The sequence below is a fragment of the Myotis davidii genome, unplaced genomic scaffold (genome assembly GCF_000327345.1).
Source record: "Myotis davidii unplaced genomic scaffold, ASM32734v1 scaffold147, whole genome shotgun sequence".
NCBI classification, from domain to species: Eukaryota; Metazoa; Chordata; class Mammalia; order Chiroptera; family Vespertilionidae; genus Myotis; species Myotis davidii.
Genome location: NW_006383010.1, coordinates 508,327 through 526,407, shown reverse-complemented (window position 1 = coordinate 526,407; position 18,081 = coordinate 508,327). Strand labels below are relative to the sequence as shown.

The 18,081-nt window shown below is 41.3% G+C and overlaps 1 protein-coding gene across 1 annotated transcript in view; it reads right to left on the bottom strand.

The window, feature by feature from the left end:
* The window catches only part of DCBLD1 (discoidin, CUB and LCCL domain containing 1), a 37,393-nt gene that overhangs the window by 1,922 nt on the left and 17,390 nt on the right, over positions 1-18,081 (bottom strand). Inside the window, exons 4-14 of the mRNA XM_015557786.1 lie at positions 17,421-17,493; positions 14,739-14,872; positions 7,242-7,282; positions 6,031-6,237; positions 5,535-5,659; positions 5,116-5,263; positions 4,914-5,015; positions 2,705-2,786; positions 2,431-2,480; positions 1,454-1,573; positions 9-85 (exon numbers count right to left, since the gene is read on the bottom strand). Of these exons, the coding sequence (XP_015413272.1) occupies positions 9-85; positions 1,454-1,573; positions 2,431-2,480; positions 2,705-2,786; positions 4,914-5,015; positions 5,116-5,263; positions 5,535-5,659; positions 6,031-6,237; positions 7,242-7,282; positions 14,739-14,872; positions 17,421-17,493 (1,159 nt within the window). The remainder of the gene's footprint in view (positions 1-8; positions 86-1,453; positions 1,574-2,430; positions 2,481-2,704; positions 2,787-4,913; positions 5,016-5,115; positions 5,264-5,534; positions 5,660-6,030; positions 6,238-7,241; positions 7,283-14,738; positions 14,873-17,420; positions 17,494-18,081) is intronic.

The window sequence follows — 18,081 nt, the reverse complement described above, 5'->3', positions numbered from 1 at the left end:
TCCCGGGCCTCGGTGTCCATGGGCCGGAAGGTGGAGCCCTTCCTCGTGACCGTCCCGGTGCCGATCATGACAGGCAGCTGGTAATCTGAAAGCAGAAGAGCAGAAGACACGTCACGGGTGCGCCGCATGGCCAAGGCAGCTGTTCGCAGGGGAGGGTGCTCTGCCCAACCTACCCTCTACCGAGAGCCCGTGGGCCCGGCAGGATGAGGGAGGCCAAGAGGTACGAGGCACAGGTGGAGTTCGGTTGGGGAGATGCTCATCTTTGCTCCTGAGGCATCTCAGACCACCTTTCCACCGGCACCTCGCAGACTTTGTATACACTGAGTGGCCAGATTATAATGACCACCCCCCATCAGTACAATGGAGTGAATTAATTATGCAAATAATAATAATAATAATAATAATAATAAAACCTTGAGAGTATTTGCTTAGGAAGTTTTCAATATTCAGTATTTTTGGAAGTGTCGATGAAGTACCCCGAGAAGTCAGAAGCTAGAGCAGCGCTGCTACTCTGAGTGTGGTCCGGAGACGCCTGCATTATCTGAGCGCTGCCTGTGACAAATCTGCAGAGAGGGGGTCACACAAATTGAGAGCAAGTGTTTAGAAACCTACAGCAATTGGAGAGAGTAATTTTATGTCCCTTGAGTCTTATAAAAAAAATTAGAGCTTTGTAAACTGTATGTCTTTTTGAAAACTTCCGTACAACTAACTCATATTGTATTTTACAAAAGTATTAGTCCTGGATGGATTAGAAATTTAAAGAACAAAAAAACAAAAGCAAAAATTGGATCTTTCCCCACAGACAGTTTGAAAAGCTTAACTCCCAATGCTTGTTGATCAGGGACGCCCAGGCCCCTTTAACACCGGACGGGTTTTTTATCTCTTCTCCCCTCTCCTCAAGGGCAGGAGCCGTACTTAACTCCTCGTTAGTCCCTCTTTCCTAGTGCCTTAATCAAAACCTATAACAAAACAGATCAATTAAGTTTCCAGATTTCAGTGGTCCTTCAGGGCCATTGCTTTGGGTGTCAGTACAGCCCCTGCAGGTGTAAGAGCCTCCTCGGCTGAATGGGGCTCTTGAGAAATACCTCAGTGTCAGTTTGCAACTCTGTACAGAAAACTTCACACATTACTAATTTAAATATGTGTGTGTATTTTTTATTGATTTCAGAAAGAGGAAAAGGAGAAGGGGAGAGAGATAGAAACATCAGTGAGGAGAGAGAATCATCCATTGGCTGCCTCCTGCTCGCCCTCTACTGGGGATAGCACACAACTTGGGCATGTGTGCTGACCGGGATAGAACCATGACCTCCTGGTTCACCGGCCAACACTCAACACTAGGCCATACCAGCTGGGCCAGACAGTCCTGATTTAGAGGACCCCATCTAAACAGCAGGATTTTAGTCTGATTTTTCTCCTGGTCTCCCCTCTCCCACAGCAGAGGCCTGACACTTACCCGCCATATCCCTTGTGATGAGATCTAACTTTTGTGTCACCTCCTTCTCATTATCATAGCTGATGGTGAACTCAGCCGAATGATGTCTGGCAAAGGGATGTTTAATCTGCTTCCAACAGTCTGGAACAAAGACGACAGGAAATAAGGTGATAGCTTAGAAGTACAGCACACATTCTCCACTGCTCCATGACGTGTTCCTCCAGGAGCCACAGGTCAGGCTGCCTTCTGCCGGCTGACCTTGTGATAAATTCACAGGCACATGCTTCAGGGATGTGTGTTAGAAACCGCACACTGAGGCTGTCATATCCACAGCAAACACTATTCCAGCCGTGCTTTCCACTGTGCCTTTAAAATGTCTCTGTGTGGCCATCAGGTCCCATATCCTCCCAGCGTTAGACCACCCAGTTTTCCATGGCATTTGTGACCCCAAGGAATCAACACAGCTAGCTGTTTAGACCCAGTAAGGTGGAGTCCCAAGCTGTTTCTGAGATTCTCAGGGGCCCTGCCCATGGCCTTCTCTCTGGATGGCTGCCAACACATGGCTTGGGCATCTTGTGTCCTAAGGATTCTCTGAAACCCAAACACAAGACCTGTCTAGTCCTTCCCCCACTTTCCCAGAGAGCAAAATACAAGGGAAGCCTGCAGATGCTGAGTGCTGGACAGCGTTAAGGTCACAGTTCACAGATGGGGCTTTTATAACTTCTCCTTGATTACAGGCAATGTGTTGGCCTAAACTCCAGTGCCAAAAAGAAGGAAAAAGAATGTTGATAAATGATGGGATGAAGTTGAACAAAAGTAGAAGTAAACTGCTCTCTGAATTAAAGAGATAAGACACAATATATTCTTTCCTTATAAATTTGTTAACTTAAAGGCTATAGAAATTTATATTTTATTTTAAAAGACCGAATGGTGCTTTTAATCAGCAGATCCTATCCCTTCCTCAAAGAATAAAATTGAAGATAGAAATTTCAACCCACCTGTTTTTTGGGCTTTAGCGGATGCATAAGGAGTTCCTTTCTTCTTCCATCTAGCAAGACAAAAAAAATCCTACTGAAAAGGTTTCTAAATGATAAGTACTCTTTATAAAATAATACTTGAAACTTTCAACCTCTAACCAACATGTTTGTAAAATACAAGTTAATATTTTATCTTGGAAGGAGTAATGTCTTTCTCCACATGAGCATCTGCAGGATAAACTTTTTGTTTTTGTGATTGTTTACGTAAGTAGAGAAGAAATGTGAAGTCACGTACTTTCTAAGGACCGCAGTGATTCCAACAATCAGCAGGGCAAGGAGCAGCAGCAGCGGAACAGCCACCATGGCAACCTTTGCTCCTAAGAGTGGAAGCAGCACATTACAACAGAAACGACCTGCAACCCCATTTCATGATCTAAAACTCAACCTTGATTTGAAAATTCTTCAAAGAGTTAATGCACGAGGAAAGAAATACATTTATGGACATTGGAAAGCAAGAAAAAAGAATTCAAAATTCTGGTTAAGGTTTAGGGAAAGGAAATTCATTCCCTCCCCCCTACTTCCAAAGCAGTTTTCTTCTTCTTAAATAATTTAATTTTTTTTCAGTTACAGTTGACATGCAATATTATATTAGTTTCAGGTGTAAAACATAGTGATTAGACATTTATATAACTTATTAGGTGATCACCCCAACAAGTGTAGTATCCATCCAGGTAGTTATTATAGCTATTTACCCCCTCATGACTTTTTATGACTGACAATTTGGAACTTTAATCCTTTCCCCCTTTACACCCATTCCCCAATCCCCCTCCCAGGAGTCGGTTTCTTTGCTTATTTTGTTGTTGTTTTTTTAGATTCCACATATAAATGAAAAAACATGGTACTTGTCTTTCAGTGTCTGACTTATTTCCCTTAGCATATTACCCTCTGATCCATCCATGTTGTCACAAATGGCAAGATTTCATTCTGAAAGGCAGTTTTCAATATTCTTTGGGGATTAACATTTACTCTGAGCTTGTTGCTTGGTCCATATTAGACTCCCCAACTCAGAACTGAGGGGAAGGTTTAAAGCTGTCCCGCCCAGCCAGGAGCTATTCAGGCAGGTAACGAATTCAGCCCCGTGGAGTTGCTCCCTCGGTTTAAGCAGCCAGTTCCCTCCTGATAGTGGGCAGTTGGGACCTGGACCCTAATAGAGGCCTGGGACCTGGGCTTCTCATTACCAGAGCTTTGGACCCAAAGGAAATTCTAGTATAGCCTGCTGGCCTCAAACAGCAGTTCGCCCTGCTGCACGAAACAGCAGACCATGTCTTCCTACAACTCTTTCTGCTTTAAAAAAGGAGGCCACTTTACCAGGCACTGTGGCAGGCCCCAAGCTTGTAGGAAGTATACTAACTACACATAAGGAGAAGTGTTTGTTCTTCACCCTTCTCTACCTGTGACCCCTGGGAAGAAAACATAGAGATAACCAGGAGTGGAAAAGTGTTGTTCATGCAAGAAAGAATAAGGAACTAAGAAAATTACAGAAATATCTGTGGTATTATTTATAAAAGTAAAAATTTGGGGAAAATTTAACAACTTAAACATCTAACAATAAGGGAATGGTTAACTAAATAATGGGATTTCCATATGAAAAGATACTATTAAAGATACTAACAACTGTGCTTTTCAACTACTTAATAACATTGAAAATGCTCATAATACCATGTTGCGTGAAAAATATATGCTATAAAACAATATATGTTGTGCTGTCATTTTGTCTCAAAGTTATAAATATAAGTATAATTGATTTGATATAGTGGAATTTGGTGATTATGGAAGCTGATTCATAGCATTTATATTTATATTATTTTTTCTCTAATCTTTCCAAATTTTATAAAATTAATATACAAATTATTTTATACACTGAAAAAAGAAATGTCCTTTCAATGTTCATTACTTGAATAAATTATACACACTTATATGTTTAGAATTCAAAAAGTATATAAAGGTATAGAATGTATGTCTATCTCCTACCTCTATTTCTCCTCTACAAAAAGCCAAATTATGTTTCCTGACACTGTTCCAGAAATACTAGAATAAGTATATTCATCTTTATTTTTCCTTTTTACACACATATTAGAGTGCTAGATAGACTGTTCTATACCTTGCTTATTTATTTTAGTTGTCAATTTATCTCAGAGAACTTTCTAGATTACTAACACATTTTTTTTTCATGGCTAAAGAGTATACTGTTGCATGGATGTAGTATTATTTTTCCATAAAATATTTACCTAGCATTGGAAGGGCAAACACTAACTTTTCTACTTACAGTACCACGATGAGTAGTTGTAGACATACATCACTTACACATGTGCCGATATCTCTGAAACATCTGCTTCCAGTCATTTATATGACAAAGAAAAGACATTCTGTTGAAGCTACTGTAACATTGGATGGAGTACCAGCTCTACTCCTGAGGAAATCACACAAAACAGTAAGTGCTCTACCTGTGGACATTTCTCCAGAGGGGATGAGTTTTGTGATTGTCTCATCTTCTCTTTCCATTGAATCGGAACTGGTTTTGCGCCACACCAGTGAATCATTGTTACCTGAGAGAGAAGAGATATTGGAAAAACCACCTTAGTAACAACAATTTGGGAAAGGCAATGGCCAGAATCAAACGACTTACTAACCCACCGAGACTCCTACCTTGTATAATCGGGCAACCAATGAGCTCCACCTTCAAGGCGATCCTCTGGTGCCACATCTCGGGGATGACCCGCAGGTGCCTGGCCACGATGGGAGGGATGAAATTGTTCACCACTGGATCCCGAAAATTAAAGTTGCCCCGAAACACCTGTGGAAACAGGTAACCTTCCCCTGAAGATTCTATTCGTCAGATTTTAGATCTTTATCAACCCATTCAGACCTGGTTACATGAAACCAAAGCCAGGATTCTATGTCTGTTGCATTTTTTTTTTTAAAGACACTCTTGATATCAAAGATACAAAGAAAGGCCAAGTTACCTAACTAAGCTGCTACTGAGAACCTGTTTTCTGGAAGCATGCTGATGAAACAGTTGGAGGCTTGATCTCCTGCTCAGTTCTTTCCTCCAAAGTTTCTCTTACCTTTTTTTCATTATTCACAATTCCTTTGTAGGTCTTCCACTTGGAGTTGTTGTTTTTGACGTTCATCATAAAACTCTTAATATAAAAGTTGAAATTTGGATGTGTGGATTCTGTGGTCCTAATCCCTTGTAAGAAAATATTATTTATAAATTAGTTTTTAAAGTACATTACATACAGCACGTATGTTAACTTCAGGTTTCTTTTTCCCCCAATCATGTAAAATCTCAAATCATTTCACCAGCCAACGTTTCTTATTTGCATTTAGAAACCTGATCACAGATGAGTGTTTTCATACTGAGATATGCCATAAAAAGTACCATCATTGAGGTATCAGCTCTCTGGTCCATACATTCATATTTACAACCCACATGCAGGTTCTTCCACTGAGACAATGAGGAGATTAAGACATAGCAGACTTTGAGGCATCTATTTAATCAGAAACATAACTGCAACCCCAAGTCGTTTTGCAGCTGTGAAACTGCGCTTGTGTCAGTACCTGTTATTTCCTTCTCCTCTCCCAAATCTATTTCCAGCCACTCTTGTTTGCGGTTCTTGCTGCTGTTCCCCAAAGACCATGATGGGCCTTGGTCCTGACGTCGGGCGTGGCCAGAAGACCAATGAATTTGTTCTCTAAACTCACTGACCCACTGCCAAGAATCTCTGATTTGCCCGTCTGTTTCCAAACTTAAGGATGTGCTGCAACCTAGGAGAAAAGAGCACTGAAATATTTCAGATATACAACCCAGCAATAGTCAGTTGTTTTACTTCCATTGTGATAGCAAATCAATTATTCCATTGCTCGTGTTTTAATGACTCAGTTTGCATTTGACTCCCTTGTACTACATATCTTGAAATTGTTGCTGCTTTTGTTTTCAATGGACCTTATTGAAGTCACATTCCCTATAGGTGCCACCTCTTTGTTCCTAGTGTAGACTTCCCTTTCTGACCTAAATTCATCCTGATTTTAATAAAGTGCAAGGGGCCTTAAAGGCTTAAAATACTGAGGTTCTTGTCTATTCCACTCTCTGTACCTTGAAGAGCAGGTACGTCAACTGCTCTGAAGATCAGTAAATTGAACCTGACATCCACCCTTTGGACCTTCGCTATACCATGTCCAAGGCCATGTGGAGGGACCAAGTAAAGGCAGCACTCCTCTTCCTGGACAAGGAAGACATCATATTGTTCTTCTTAAAATATCCCACTTTATGAGAGGGAGATTACACAGACTATCTTACACAATGGAGGGGACAAAAGCCGTTATTTTATATACTCATGTTCGATAACTTAATTCAAGAAACCTACCAACCAAATTGTACTACTTAAAAGCTTTTCTGGCTCTGGCCGGGTAGCTTAGTTGGTCTGAGTGTCATCCAATATATCAAGGTGTGGGTTCAATCCCTGGTCAGGGCATATAAAGGAAGTGATCAATGAATGCATAAATAAGTGGAACAAAAAATAGACCTCTCTCTCAAATAAAAAAAAAAAAATTAAAGCAATTTCTGTTAAAATCGAACATGGAATTTATCTTAAAGTATTTGGCAGTGGAATCTTCAGTTTGCACAGGCTTGGGCTGTCGCGTTTGCAGAAAGACCACAGGCGGGACAAAATCCTTTAAACTGTAAAACTGTATCATCTGAGGGATATGGAAGAATAAACTACCATGAGGAACGGAACATATCAAATTCTTAAGAAAAGCATGATCCTTACCGTTGGAGGCAAATAGAAATCGCTTGTCTGACAGGGAACCACTGAAATAGTAAACACAAACAGAGGGAGTGAGCTGCTTACCTGACTCTTACGACTGGCACAGCGCTATAGCACAGGTTCACAGAGCCTCCCACACCCCGTGATCAGCACAGCCCCCAGCAAGGCCACTGTCATCAGCCTCATCACCGGCATTCAGTATCAGCCCCAGCAAAGGAAAGCAACTTTCCTAAATTCATAGAGGTGACAAGTGAGCAGGACTCTGAGGCACTGCTTATGAATAAACACCATTGTATTTGAGAAGAAATGCACAGATACAGAGTTTCAGAAACAACCTTAAATCTCAGTCCTATATAATAAAAGCCTAATATGCTAAGTGTCCAATCTTCGACCAGTCACTGACCACCAGGGGGTAGACACTCCGATCGGTAGTTTAGCTTTGGGGTCTGGTCTGCCCGCTCCTCTTCCTGGACAAGGAAGACATCATATTGTTCTTCTTAAAATATCCCACTTTATGAGAGGGAGATTACACAGACTATCTTACACAATGGAGGGGACAAAAGCCGTTATTTTATATACTCATGTTCGATAACTTAATTCAAGAAACCTACCAACCAAATTGTACTACTTAAAAGCTTTTCTGGCTCTGGCCGGGTAGCTTAGTTGGTCTGAGTGTCATCCAATATATCAAGGTGTGGGTTCAATCCCTGGTCAGGGCATATAAAGGAAGTGATCAATGAATGCATAAATAAGTGGAACAAAAAATAGACCTCTCTCTCAAATAAAAAAAAAAAAATTAAAGCAATTTCTGTTAAAATCGAACATGGAATTTATCTTAAAGTAAATGTCATTTCAAATTTTCATTCTTTTTTGGCAAAAGTTTGAAAGAGCTTAGATTATAAAGAAAAATATTTTCTGCTTAACATTAATATTAATTGGGCTTATTGTCTTGTGTGTTTTGCACAGCCCTCAGCAAGGCCACTGTCATCAGCCTCATCACCGGCATTCAGTATCAGCCCCAGCAAAGGAAAGCAACTTTCCTAAATTCATAGAGGTGACAAGTGAGCAGGACTCTGAGGCACTGCTTATGAATAAACACCATTGTATTTGAGAAGAAATGCACAGATACAGAGTTTCAGAAACAACCTTAAATCTCAGTCCTATATAATAAAAGCCTAATATGCTAAGTGTCCAATCTTCGACCAGTCACTGACCACCAGGGGGTAGACACTCCGATCGGTAGTTTAGCTTGCTGTTGGGGTCTGCCTGATCCGGGACTGGGAGAGACAGGCCAGACATGCCGTGGAGCCTTCCCATGGTCCCTCCCTGGCCCCAACTGTGCACCAGTGGGGTTCCTCTGCCTGGCCTGTACCCTCTCACACTCCAGGATCCCTCAGGGAATGTTGGAGAGCCGGTTTTGGCCCGATCCCCACAGGTCAGGCCAAGGGACCCCACTGGTGCATGAATCTATGCACTGGGCCTCTAGTTAATTAACACATTGTGGACGGATCATGAGAATTCTCGTTTCTTATTACACAGTGTTTTACAAAGCATCATACTTTAAAAAGATATTAGCTTGAAAGAACATGCAATAAATAACTTCAAAATGCAATGGGTACTTAATTTAAAGTGTGCCATTAACATTTATGTAAAATGTTTTCTGTAATTGTTTAATAGAAACTTATCTGGGTAAAGCTAGCAATAAAACTACTGGTTAATATATGATGATAGAGACAGGATCACTGCCCTGAATACTTCCTTTGATTCAGCAGTCACCGTAAATGTCCCGCTCACTGTCAACAACCAAAGACCATAGCAAGAAGTGGAGAAGCCTGGCCACTTTTAGAAGAACAGCATGCCATTTGCTAGCTGCCTTCTCTACAGACTTTCCTACCCCTTTCCTTAGGGATCCTGTCCCAGCATGTTGTTCTGAAGAGCCTCAACCCAGTCTCTCTCTATGATCACACTGTCGTAACTAGCACCAAGCCATGAACCAGAGCCTGCTTTTGGATGACAAGGTACAGCTGTCACTGAAAGAAAATTCAAAGCATTTCACTGACTGGCCTGAACTGGCCCTCAATGCTCTAAGACAGCCCTCCAGCTCATCGGCATTCACCTCTGGGCCTCCGGAGCCCTGCTGCCCTACAGCCTGTCTTAATCTCATGGGAGAACTTACTAAATCAGCCTTGTTCTGTACTTGCCTTCTTCGGAAGAGAAGAGATTTCTAAGACCTCACACCATATTTAACTTTCTAAAAATCCATCATCAACGCAATGGTGTAAAAATACACAGAACCAATAGAAAATCTGGAACTCTCAAGATTAATCTTATGTACATAGTACTTAGTATATTAGATACTAGACAGAAACACAAAAAAGTTGATGTCGCCAACCCTGCGTGGCTCAGTGGTTGAGCGTCAACCTATGAACCAGGAGGTCATGGTTCCATTCCCAGTCAGGGCACATGCCCGGGCTGAGGGCTCGATCCCCAGTGTGGGGTGTGCAGGAGGCAGCCGATCAATGATTCTCTCTCATCATTGATGTTTCTATTTCTCTCTGCCTTTCCCTTCCTCTCTGATCAATAAAAATATTTTTTTAAAAGGTAGATGTCACTGTGTGTGGCATTATTTTACAATCTGAGAATATGAGTTATATTTTAAATGTTTAACTCTGAATTATACATGGCAATCTTGGACAGAGAGTATAGAACTGTAAAATCCACAGAGAACTCCAAAATAGTTAGGCAAGAGCATGAGTACCTTCCCATCAATGTTTTTCTTAGAAGTAACAGGTAGTCAAACTCTCTGGATTAATATTCTCTTTCATATTCTTTGTCCACCCTCAGGCAGAGACTCCATCAACCCAGGAACCTACATAAGGTTCTATTATAATCCCTGTACTGAATGAAAGGCAGGCACCATTCATTTTTCATATGAGAAAACTCAGACCCACGTGGGTCAGGGGACTTGACTAAGTTCACATTTGGTGGCAAAGCTGGGAGGAGGACCCAGCTCTCCTGACTTTTAAAAAAGATGCACAATGTTGTATTTCATACTTAAATTTTTATTAAGATTTATTTAGAGCCTTTCATTGACTGATTTTCCCATCTTCTCTAATGTTCCCGCACTAAGTATTTCACTTGAAATTTGGCCCAAATAAACCCAAACAATACTGCTGCCAGCCTACACTTGTTCCCACTGCCGGGAAACATTAAGATTTTGCTGCCGTTGTTGAAAAAGAGAAGTTACGGTAAGAAGGGTAACTTTGGAGTGACCCCTGAGAAGAAGATGCCAGGGAAGGCTCAGCCTCTAACAGCTCCTTCCTCACTTTCCTCCATTATCCGTGGGAATGGTTTTTCCCATTGCACTCTGTTGAACCAATTGAATATGACCATTTAGAGAATTCCATGGGTAAGTGTTCTCTTTTAAAAAAGAAAATGCCCTCGGATGTGGGGATTCGGAGGTTTTCACAGATTAGGGTGAATGCATTCAATCAGATTCCAGGAACGGCCAGCCTTCCCAGCGGGCTACAGAAGCAATCAAGAACAGTCTGATGTAAACAGAAAGGCAAGCCTTCCCGGCCTCTGGTTGGAGCCATCCTCCTCTTGTGAAGTCAGCGCTTCTTCCTGATTCCATTCTGGTCTCCCCAGATCCAGGAAATAACCTGACCCCGGATGAACCCCAAAAAAGCCCTGGATATTTACTCTAGGGGCTCTTTCTTCCTCAGCTGCAGTGCTTCCTTCTGTGTTTTTTCCTGAACACCAAACAATCATGTGTGGGAACAGAAGTTCAATGACCGCATGTACACTGGTTCCCCAACAGCAAACCAGCACAGATAAAAACAAGTGCTCCCTGAAGATTTGGGAATCTAAATGAATGAAAAAGACTATTGGCCCACAGCTCACTCCTCTCCTAGTGCAAAAAGTCAGTGCAAAATCGGAGCTAGAAGGAAGAAGGGACCTTGATGGAATTCTGGATTTTCTATCTGCTCATATCAGCACAAAAATCGGATTATCTCTTCACATAATTATACAGACTGTGAAGCAAAATTTTCCCTAATCCCTTAATGGTTCAGATTTTGGTACTCTTTTTTTTTTTGCATTAAAGTTTAATTTCAAACTATATAAAGCAGCTTCACATGTATTAAGCTCAATTGGTATCGCAGACGTCGTTGAGAACATAATGTTTACTATTGTTCAGTGGTTTTAATAATTGTTATTCAAAAGTAAAGGAAAATCTTGTATTTGTACAAAAGAAGCCTTCAAATGTATGCAGACACGGGCAAGCAATTCCAAAGAACAGATTTAAAGCCAAAGGCCAGTTCTTCATTCAAGTTGAAGATGGCAGCCCTCAACAAACCTAGGCCACAGCCTGATGCCTTCCTGAGATAGCATTCTAGTATCAATAGAACAACAACAACAACATAAAAAGACACAGATTCTCCAAAATCAGGGTCAAGCTAACATTTAAAGCTTCCAGAGAATAAGCTATCTCCTTTACTATAAATCAGGATATAATCCTAATGTTCCAAAGAGTTTGAGGCAAATACATTAAGTGAAAGCGTATATGTGTATACATGCGTATGCATGAATACACATATGAAATTTCATTTGTATATAGCATAAATGTATACACACATAGGTACACACACATATACTAGTATATAAATATAGACTTTATTTATTTGAGTAAAGATTTTAGTTTCTAAAGGCATCTGTAAGCTTTTAGATCTAACTGTAGCACAAATTTAGAACTAATTTGTCTTTGAATGTTTAGATAATATGAAAAAAATACTGTGGGGTCTCTTGTTGTAAAAAAAATCCCATCCATAGGGAAAAGCAAATGGGAAGGTCACGGCAGGCAGAGAATGCAAATATTAGGAGGCGAGCCGGCCCATCTGAGCGTGCAGTGAGTGGCCAGGCCTTACTGGCTGACTACCTTTCATAGGTTTACACGCAGCATTGTTTTCAATGCCTGTGAACGTGTTGGCCTGGAACCACCTCTCCAGTTACCCCCACCTGCACCCCCAAATTCAGAACTGCCAGTGGGATTTCTGCCTCTTCTCAGTCACCCACCAACCAGCCTGCTGGCCGTGAGTTGGATGTGACATGATGTGCCAACAGCCACCATTACCCTTCTCTGGCATCTCTTCCCTGGTCTTGACTCTACTGCTGTGTCCCCCTAAGTCTTGGGCCTGCCTTCCATCAAGCCCAAGGCTTGCCTTCTTCATGAAGGTACCTAACAAACTTGTCCCCTCACTTCAGTCACTGCTTGCCCTCCCCCACTGTAACAGAGTAAAACACTGGGTCTCTGACTCCATCTTGTTCAAGCCTGTTGGTCCTGTAGCCTTTAAGCCAACAGCTCCTGCTTTGTCTAGCACACAGATATGCTAATCACTAGAGGAATTCTCCTTGATGCCTGAGTTTTAAAATCACAGCCCTCCTATTTCCCCTCCCCTTGACATCCAAGAAGCCTAAACTCTGTACTTTCTTAAGATGGATTTGACGATTAGGTCTCCCATCTTCTCGGTTGGAGCCTTTTCAATCAATAAACCTTTTTTTACTCCAAACTAACATTTTCAGTTTTGGCCTTGTGAAGTGTTGGGCACATGGCCTTTGGACTGTAACTTAGTGAGCGTAGGCCAGTACCCCCAAATCCAGAAATCACTTTTTGTCTCAAAGTGTACTTGTGAGTTCACAAATTGGTTCTTTGAAACATAAACTAAATATTCTTATAAAAACAATATTATCATTTGTGGTCAAGATCCTTATTTGACACACAATATTACTAAGCCATAATACATTCCAATAAAAAGTAGTAGTGCATCGTTGTAATTAGCTAGTTATTAATATCAGAAAAGGAACAAAGGGAAGGCCAGACATTATAAACACGGCATTGGGCAGCTTCACTAGGAAGCTGCAACTTTACACACCCCAGGAAACCACCAGTCCATTCCCTGCACATCACTGGGGGAAGGGACTGGACAAAGGGGAAGATGGGTGCATGTGCAGTGAGTGGGGGTGATGTAGGGAAGTTGCCTGTCAGTCAAACCTGGGAACAGAGATCACTGGCTAGAGGGGGCAGGGCCACTGCAAGCCCGGGAAAATTTAGGAATACGTAGTCCTTCAGACAAAGGAGCTCTCTGGTTCCTTTGGTTTTGCTCCTGCTTCCTAGCATTTGCCCATGTTCCCTCCAAAGCCATGCGACCTGTGGACCCCACACACAATGGACTGATGGACTGCACCGGGGACACAAGCTAAGCCAGCCTGATGCCGGATGGACTATGCCCCAACATGGAACGGAAACTCTTGGCAACGGCTTTACTCCTAGCTCTTTCAAAGCGACAGCTATGCTTACTTCTATGGTAGGAAGGAGGGAAATGGGACCTTGGAAACTCAGGGATGTAATTCCACAGAAATAAAGCTTTCTATAATATCTCATCCTTCCATGTGATTTTTAACCAGATAAGATAGTTCACACTCCATTGTGAGAATGGGATAGGAAAACATGATCATGTTCTTTCTGCATGCAAGGGGGGACTAGGGCCGAATGGCAGGGAGAGCTATGCTCAAGCTAGCCAGTGGTCGAAGATGTAGGCCCTGACCTACTTTCGGATCCTGAAATGCCTGTCACCTCTGTTTTGTGCTATATCCTCAGGACAACGAACATGTGACAACCTGTCAGAAATACCAGAGCCGCAGTAATGGGAAGACATTTCCAGGGGCAGGCAGAGAGTGAGGAAGAGAGATAAACACAGTGGCTTGAAGAGCACTTTTCCCTCACTAGGCATTCATCCAAGGGGAGCCTCCCTCTGGACCATTCCCACTGCCTGTTTACATGTGTGGACATCTGGTCCACAGTTGAGCCTATATTTAGTCCTAATAGCTCTAGTTTTCCATTCCAGAAGCTGAGGAAACCTGAAAGCATTAAAAGCTGAGGCTGAAACGTTTCAAGTAATTGACATACATTTTTCTTATGAAGCTACTAAAAAAGCAGAGGATAATATCAAACAGAGAAGTAAACAATGTCAACAAAAGTCATTTTTCTTCACTTCCAAAGTATTATTCATCATTAAAAGATTGTCTCTAGGAGTCTTCTGGGGAGTGCCATAATTCAGAATGGGTTTATTTCAGCTTCCTAGTCTCCCTTCAGTAGCTTCGATAATATTGGAGATTACTAGTAACCAATAAATTCCTGAAACTGAAAAGACTAAAAAGGAATAAGTCTTTGTCCTCTCCAATAAAGTATCTGAGTAGAAGTACTTCTCTGCCCTGGACTTCATACGTGTGCCGTTTTAATGTACTTGTCAGCATAACCAGTGAGCTTTCTTATTACTGCATTTACCGTCCTCACAGGCACTATAAAATGCTACTGTAACACTCACACATCTTTTCCCCAGTTGACAAACCCTTGTCACATGTCTGCTGTTCTTTCAAAATTGTGAGCTAATTATGCCTTGGGGTTACCTTCCACTCAAAACAGAAGGCAAAGAAAGTACTTACTCCCTTGAGAGCACACCATTGGCCAGGATTCCTTGGTATCGACTTAACCCCTTGTGCTGGAACACGCTGATCTGACCGCCCAGTTCATCTGCAATTATCCCTGCGTGGACGGCCGCCTTGCACAATAAAGAGTTCTGAAACACAGCAACACTGTCACTCATGGCTTACTCAAGAATACATTTAAAATATACTGGGAGTTTTCCATTTTGTTAGAACTTGTGGTCAGGACATCTAATTGACCCATGGCATTGCTTAACTATAATTCATTGAAATAAAAAGTAAAAGGGGGAGGGAAAGTGTTAATATATCACTATCTCAATGACATCAGAGTCACCATAGGTAAGCTGACTAGGTTGGTAGGTAGGTAATTTACGTAGCAATGGTCCTCCCAATGAGTAACCCCTCCCGGTGGCCATGTCCTTGTGTAGGTACCTCCCACACTGACTCCCACCTGGCCATGCAGCTTGTTCTGTGCAGCTGCACATGTCAGTGAGGCCACTTTTGACCCTCTGGCCCCAGGTTACCCGCCACAAGACTGTAGCTGTAGGAGTGGTTCTAGGCAAAGGGAATTAAAGAATGGACTCATCAACAAATCAGAGGGTTGTGATTTTAAGCCAGGCAGTTTTGGGGTGGCTAAAATAGATAGCTGTTCAGCAGAAATAGATAACGGATCAGTTTCTTACATTTGGTTTACTAGATGTATGTACTGAGGATCATTTGAGAAGGTGAACCTTCCCCACCACAGCGTTTACAATTTAGAGATTTAATTTAGAGATTTAAGAAGGCATAGAAAACAAAATATAACGCCAGAACACGAAACAGCTGCCCTCTGGTGTGATAACCCAAGGAGGAGCACCTGCCTGGCTGCGTAGCTGGTGGCCCTGGGATTGAAACTGGCCTGCTGGACAGCGGGGCTGGAGGAAGGACTAGAACTTTTCAGCGGGTTGCCCAGGTCCTAGGATTCCATGAGCACAGTTCTGTGTGGGAGGATGATTAGGTAGATTGCAACCTATCTTGCAGGAGACTTCCTTGTGAGGACACTCTTCCAGGAAGGCCCCCATGACAAGGAGCTGAGCACAGCCTCCAGCCAAAACCCGGGAAGAAACTGAGCTCCCCCGTCCGGCAACCTGAATACTGCCAACACCATGTGAGCTTAGAAGCAAATCTTTCCCCAGTCAAGTCTCAGGTGAGACTGCAGGCCTGGCTGACACCTTGGCTGCACCCTTCAGTCCTGGAAGCAGAGGACTCAGCTAAGCCATGCCCAAACTCGTACCCCATGGAACACCAGAGATAATACATGTATTGTTTTACGCTTCTAAGTTTGAGGTGGTATCGTTTTGTGGCAACAGATTCCTAACACACCCATGACATACAAAAAAGGCACTAATCAGACTTCTTTGAAGAGGTTACTTTTCAAAACACAAATTTTCCCTCCAGATAAAATCATCCTAAAAGCAAATGGTGTAAAACCAGTGAGTGAGTCAAATGGGAAAACTGTTCGTAGTACTTGCAAATCTACTGTGCAGGAAACCATTTATTTACTGGTTACATTGAATAAGAAAACTGTCAAGAGGAGGCAAGATAAACCACTAAGTAAGAAAAAATTATGCTTCCTCTCAAATTGTACGTAATTCTTAGGTTTCTTGCATGGTAGGTACAGGAAATAATAAAGAAAACTTTTCTATTGCCTAGAGGGAAAACCATACTTTTTATTTCTCTTAGTTAATTTCCTGAAGTAATTTAGAAATAACCTGTGCCAAATATATATTCAAACTGAGGAGGTATAAATCATTTTAAGGTTCAAACAATTTATAGGCCAAATGAATATCCCGTGTCAATCTTGTAAATAAAGACAATACACAAAAAAAGGAAACAAAGGCCAAAATAACAAAAACTGCTGCTTCCAGAATCAGGATGTGCTAAAAGCAAAAATTAAAGCCAAGTTTTTTTTCCCGTCCTGCTGGAGATGAAGTATCAACCTTCTAGAATATGTATGCTTTCTCCACGATTAAAGACACATGCCAATAACTCTTAGAAATTTCTGATGACTCAAGCAAATTCCTGTAAAACTATTTAAATAGCAATGTCACATTTTAAAAATCAGGCATCAGATTTCCAGGGTAGAAGTCTGTAAATAATAAGAAATGAAACATTGTGAATCTGGCGACAGGATATATACTTTAGAAAAATGACTTCCTGTGAATTAATTTTTCTCTGAGAAAAATGTGCATAACCCAGAAAGTCTCATTGGGCATAGGAAATGGAGGAGCAAGGAGGGAGGGGAATAATATATAAGAACAGGGCAGAGGGCTGCCTGCACTGGTGTCAGACACACATTCACTATTCTGTGATATGAATGCTCATGTCCTTGGTTATTATTACATGAACCAAATGGAGTGTTAAAATAAAGAAATAAAGTATAACAAAAAGATCGCCTCTTATTAAAACCAGATAGAACTACATTCTTAGGTGTTGAGAAGGGTTCTGTTTTACCATTTCAAATGCTTAATGACAGATGCTAAAAATAGTAATGAATAACCTTGGTTTTTGTACTTATTGTATTATTTCATTTATTCTAGGGAAAAAGAGAGTCGTATATCTATCTACAGAGTTTTAGATCTTATTTGATTTTACTTTGTAATGAATTTAGGCAGACCCATAACATTCCCCCCAATCACTTACATCTCTATATCCATCCACCATGTTCCCAAAAATGTCTCCTACTATGTCTCTACAACCAGCTGGGCAGAATTTGCTACAAAAAAAAAAAAAAAGAATTTATCTTATGAAATTATAGTTAAATGTAAAAGTGTTAAAATTATACTTAAAACAATTTCTCTGCTCCATAGAATACACAGGAGGGAATACCTTGCTTTAATGACAAGTCAGAAACCTGATTTATGAAAACACAGATTAATCTAAAATGTTACTATGAAAGCAAGTTTTACACAGTAATTACCGTATTTGCCGGCGAATAAGATGACTGGGTGTATAAGACGACCCCCTAACATTTCCACTCAAAATACAGAGTTTGTTATATACTCGCCGTATAAGACTACCCCCTCTTCCGCACACCTTCCACACACCAAATAAAAGGTAAAACAATATCAGATTTGATTTTAACATTTTAATTTATATTCAAATGCTTATGACATGCAGGAAAACTGTCACAAGGCTGTATGTAATCAAACATATACATAAAACAGTGCAAGTTTATTACCGGTAAACATACCGGTAATTCACTAAAGAAAACACACTCTATAGACTGGTACCGTAGATGCTTCTCAGGAACACAGGCAAGCAGCCCACAACCTAGAGGGACTGTCAATGATAGAAGAAAGAT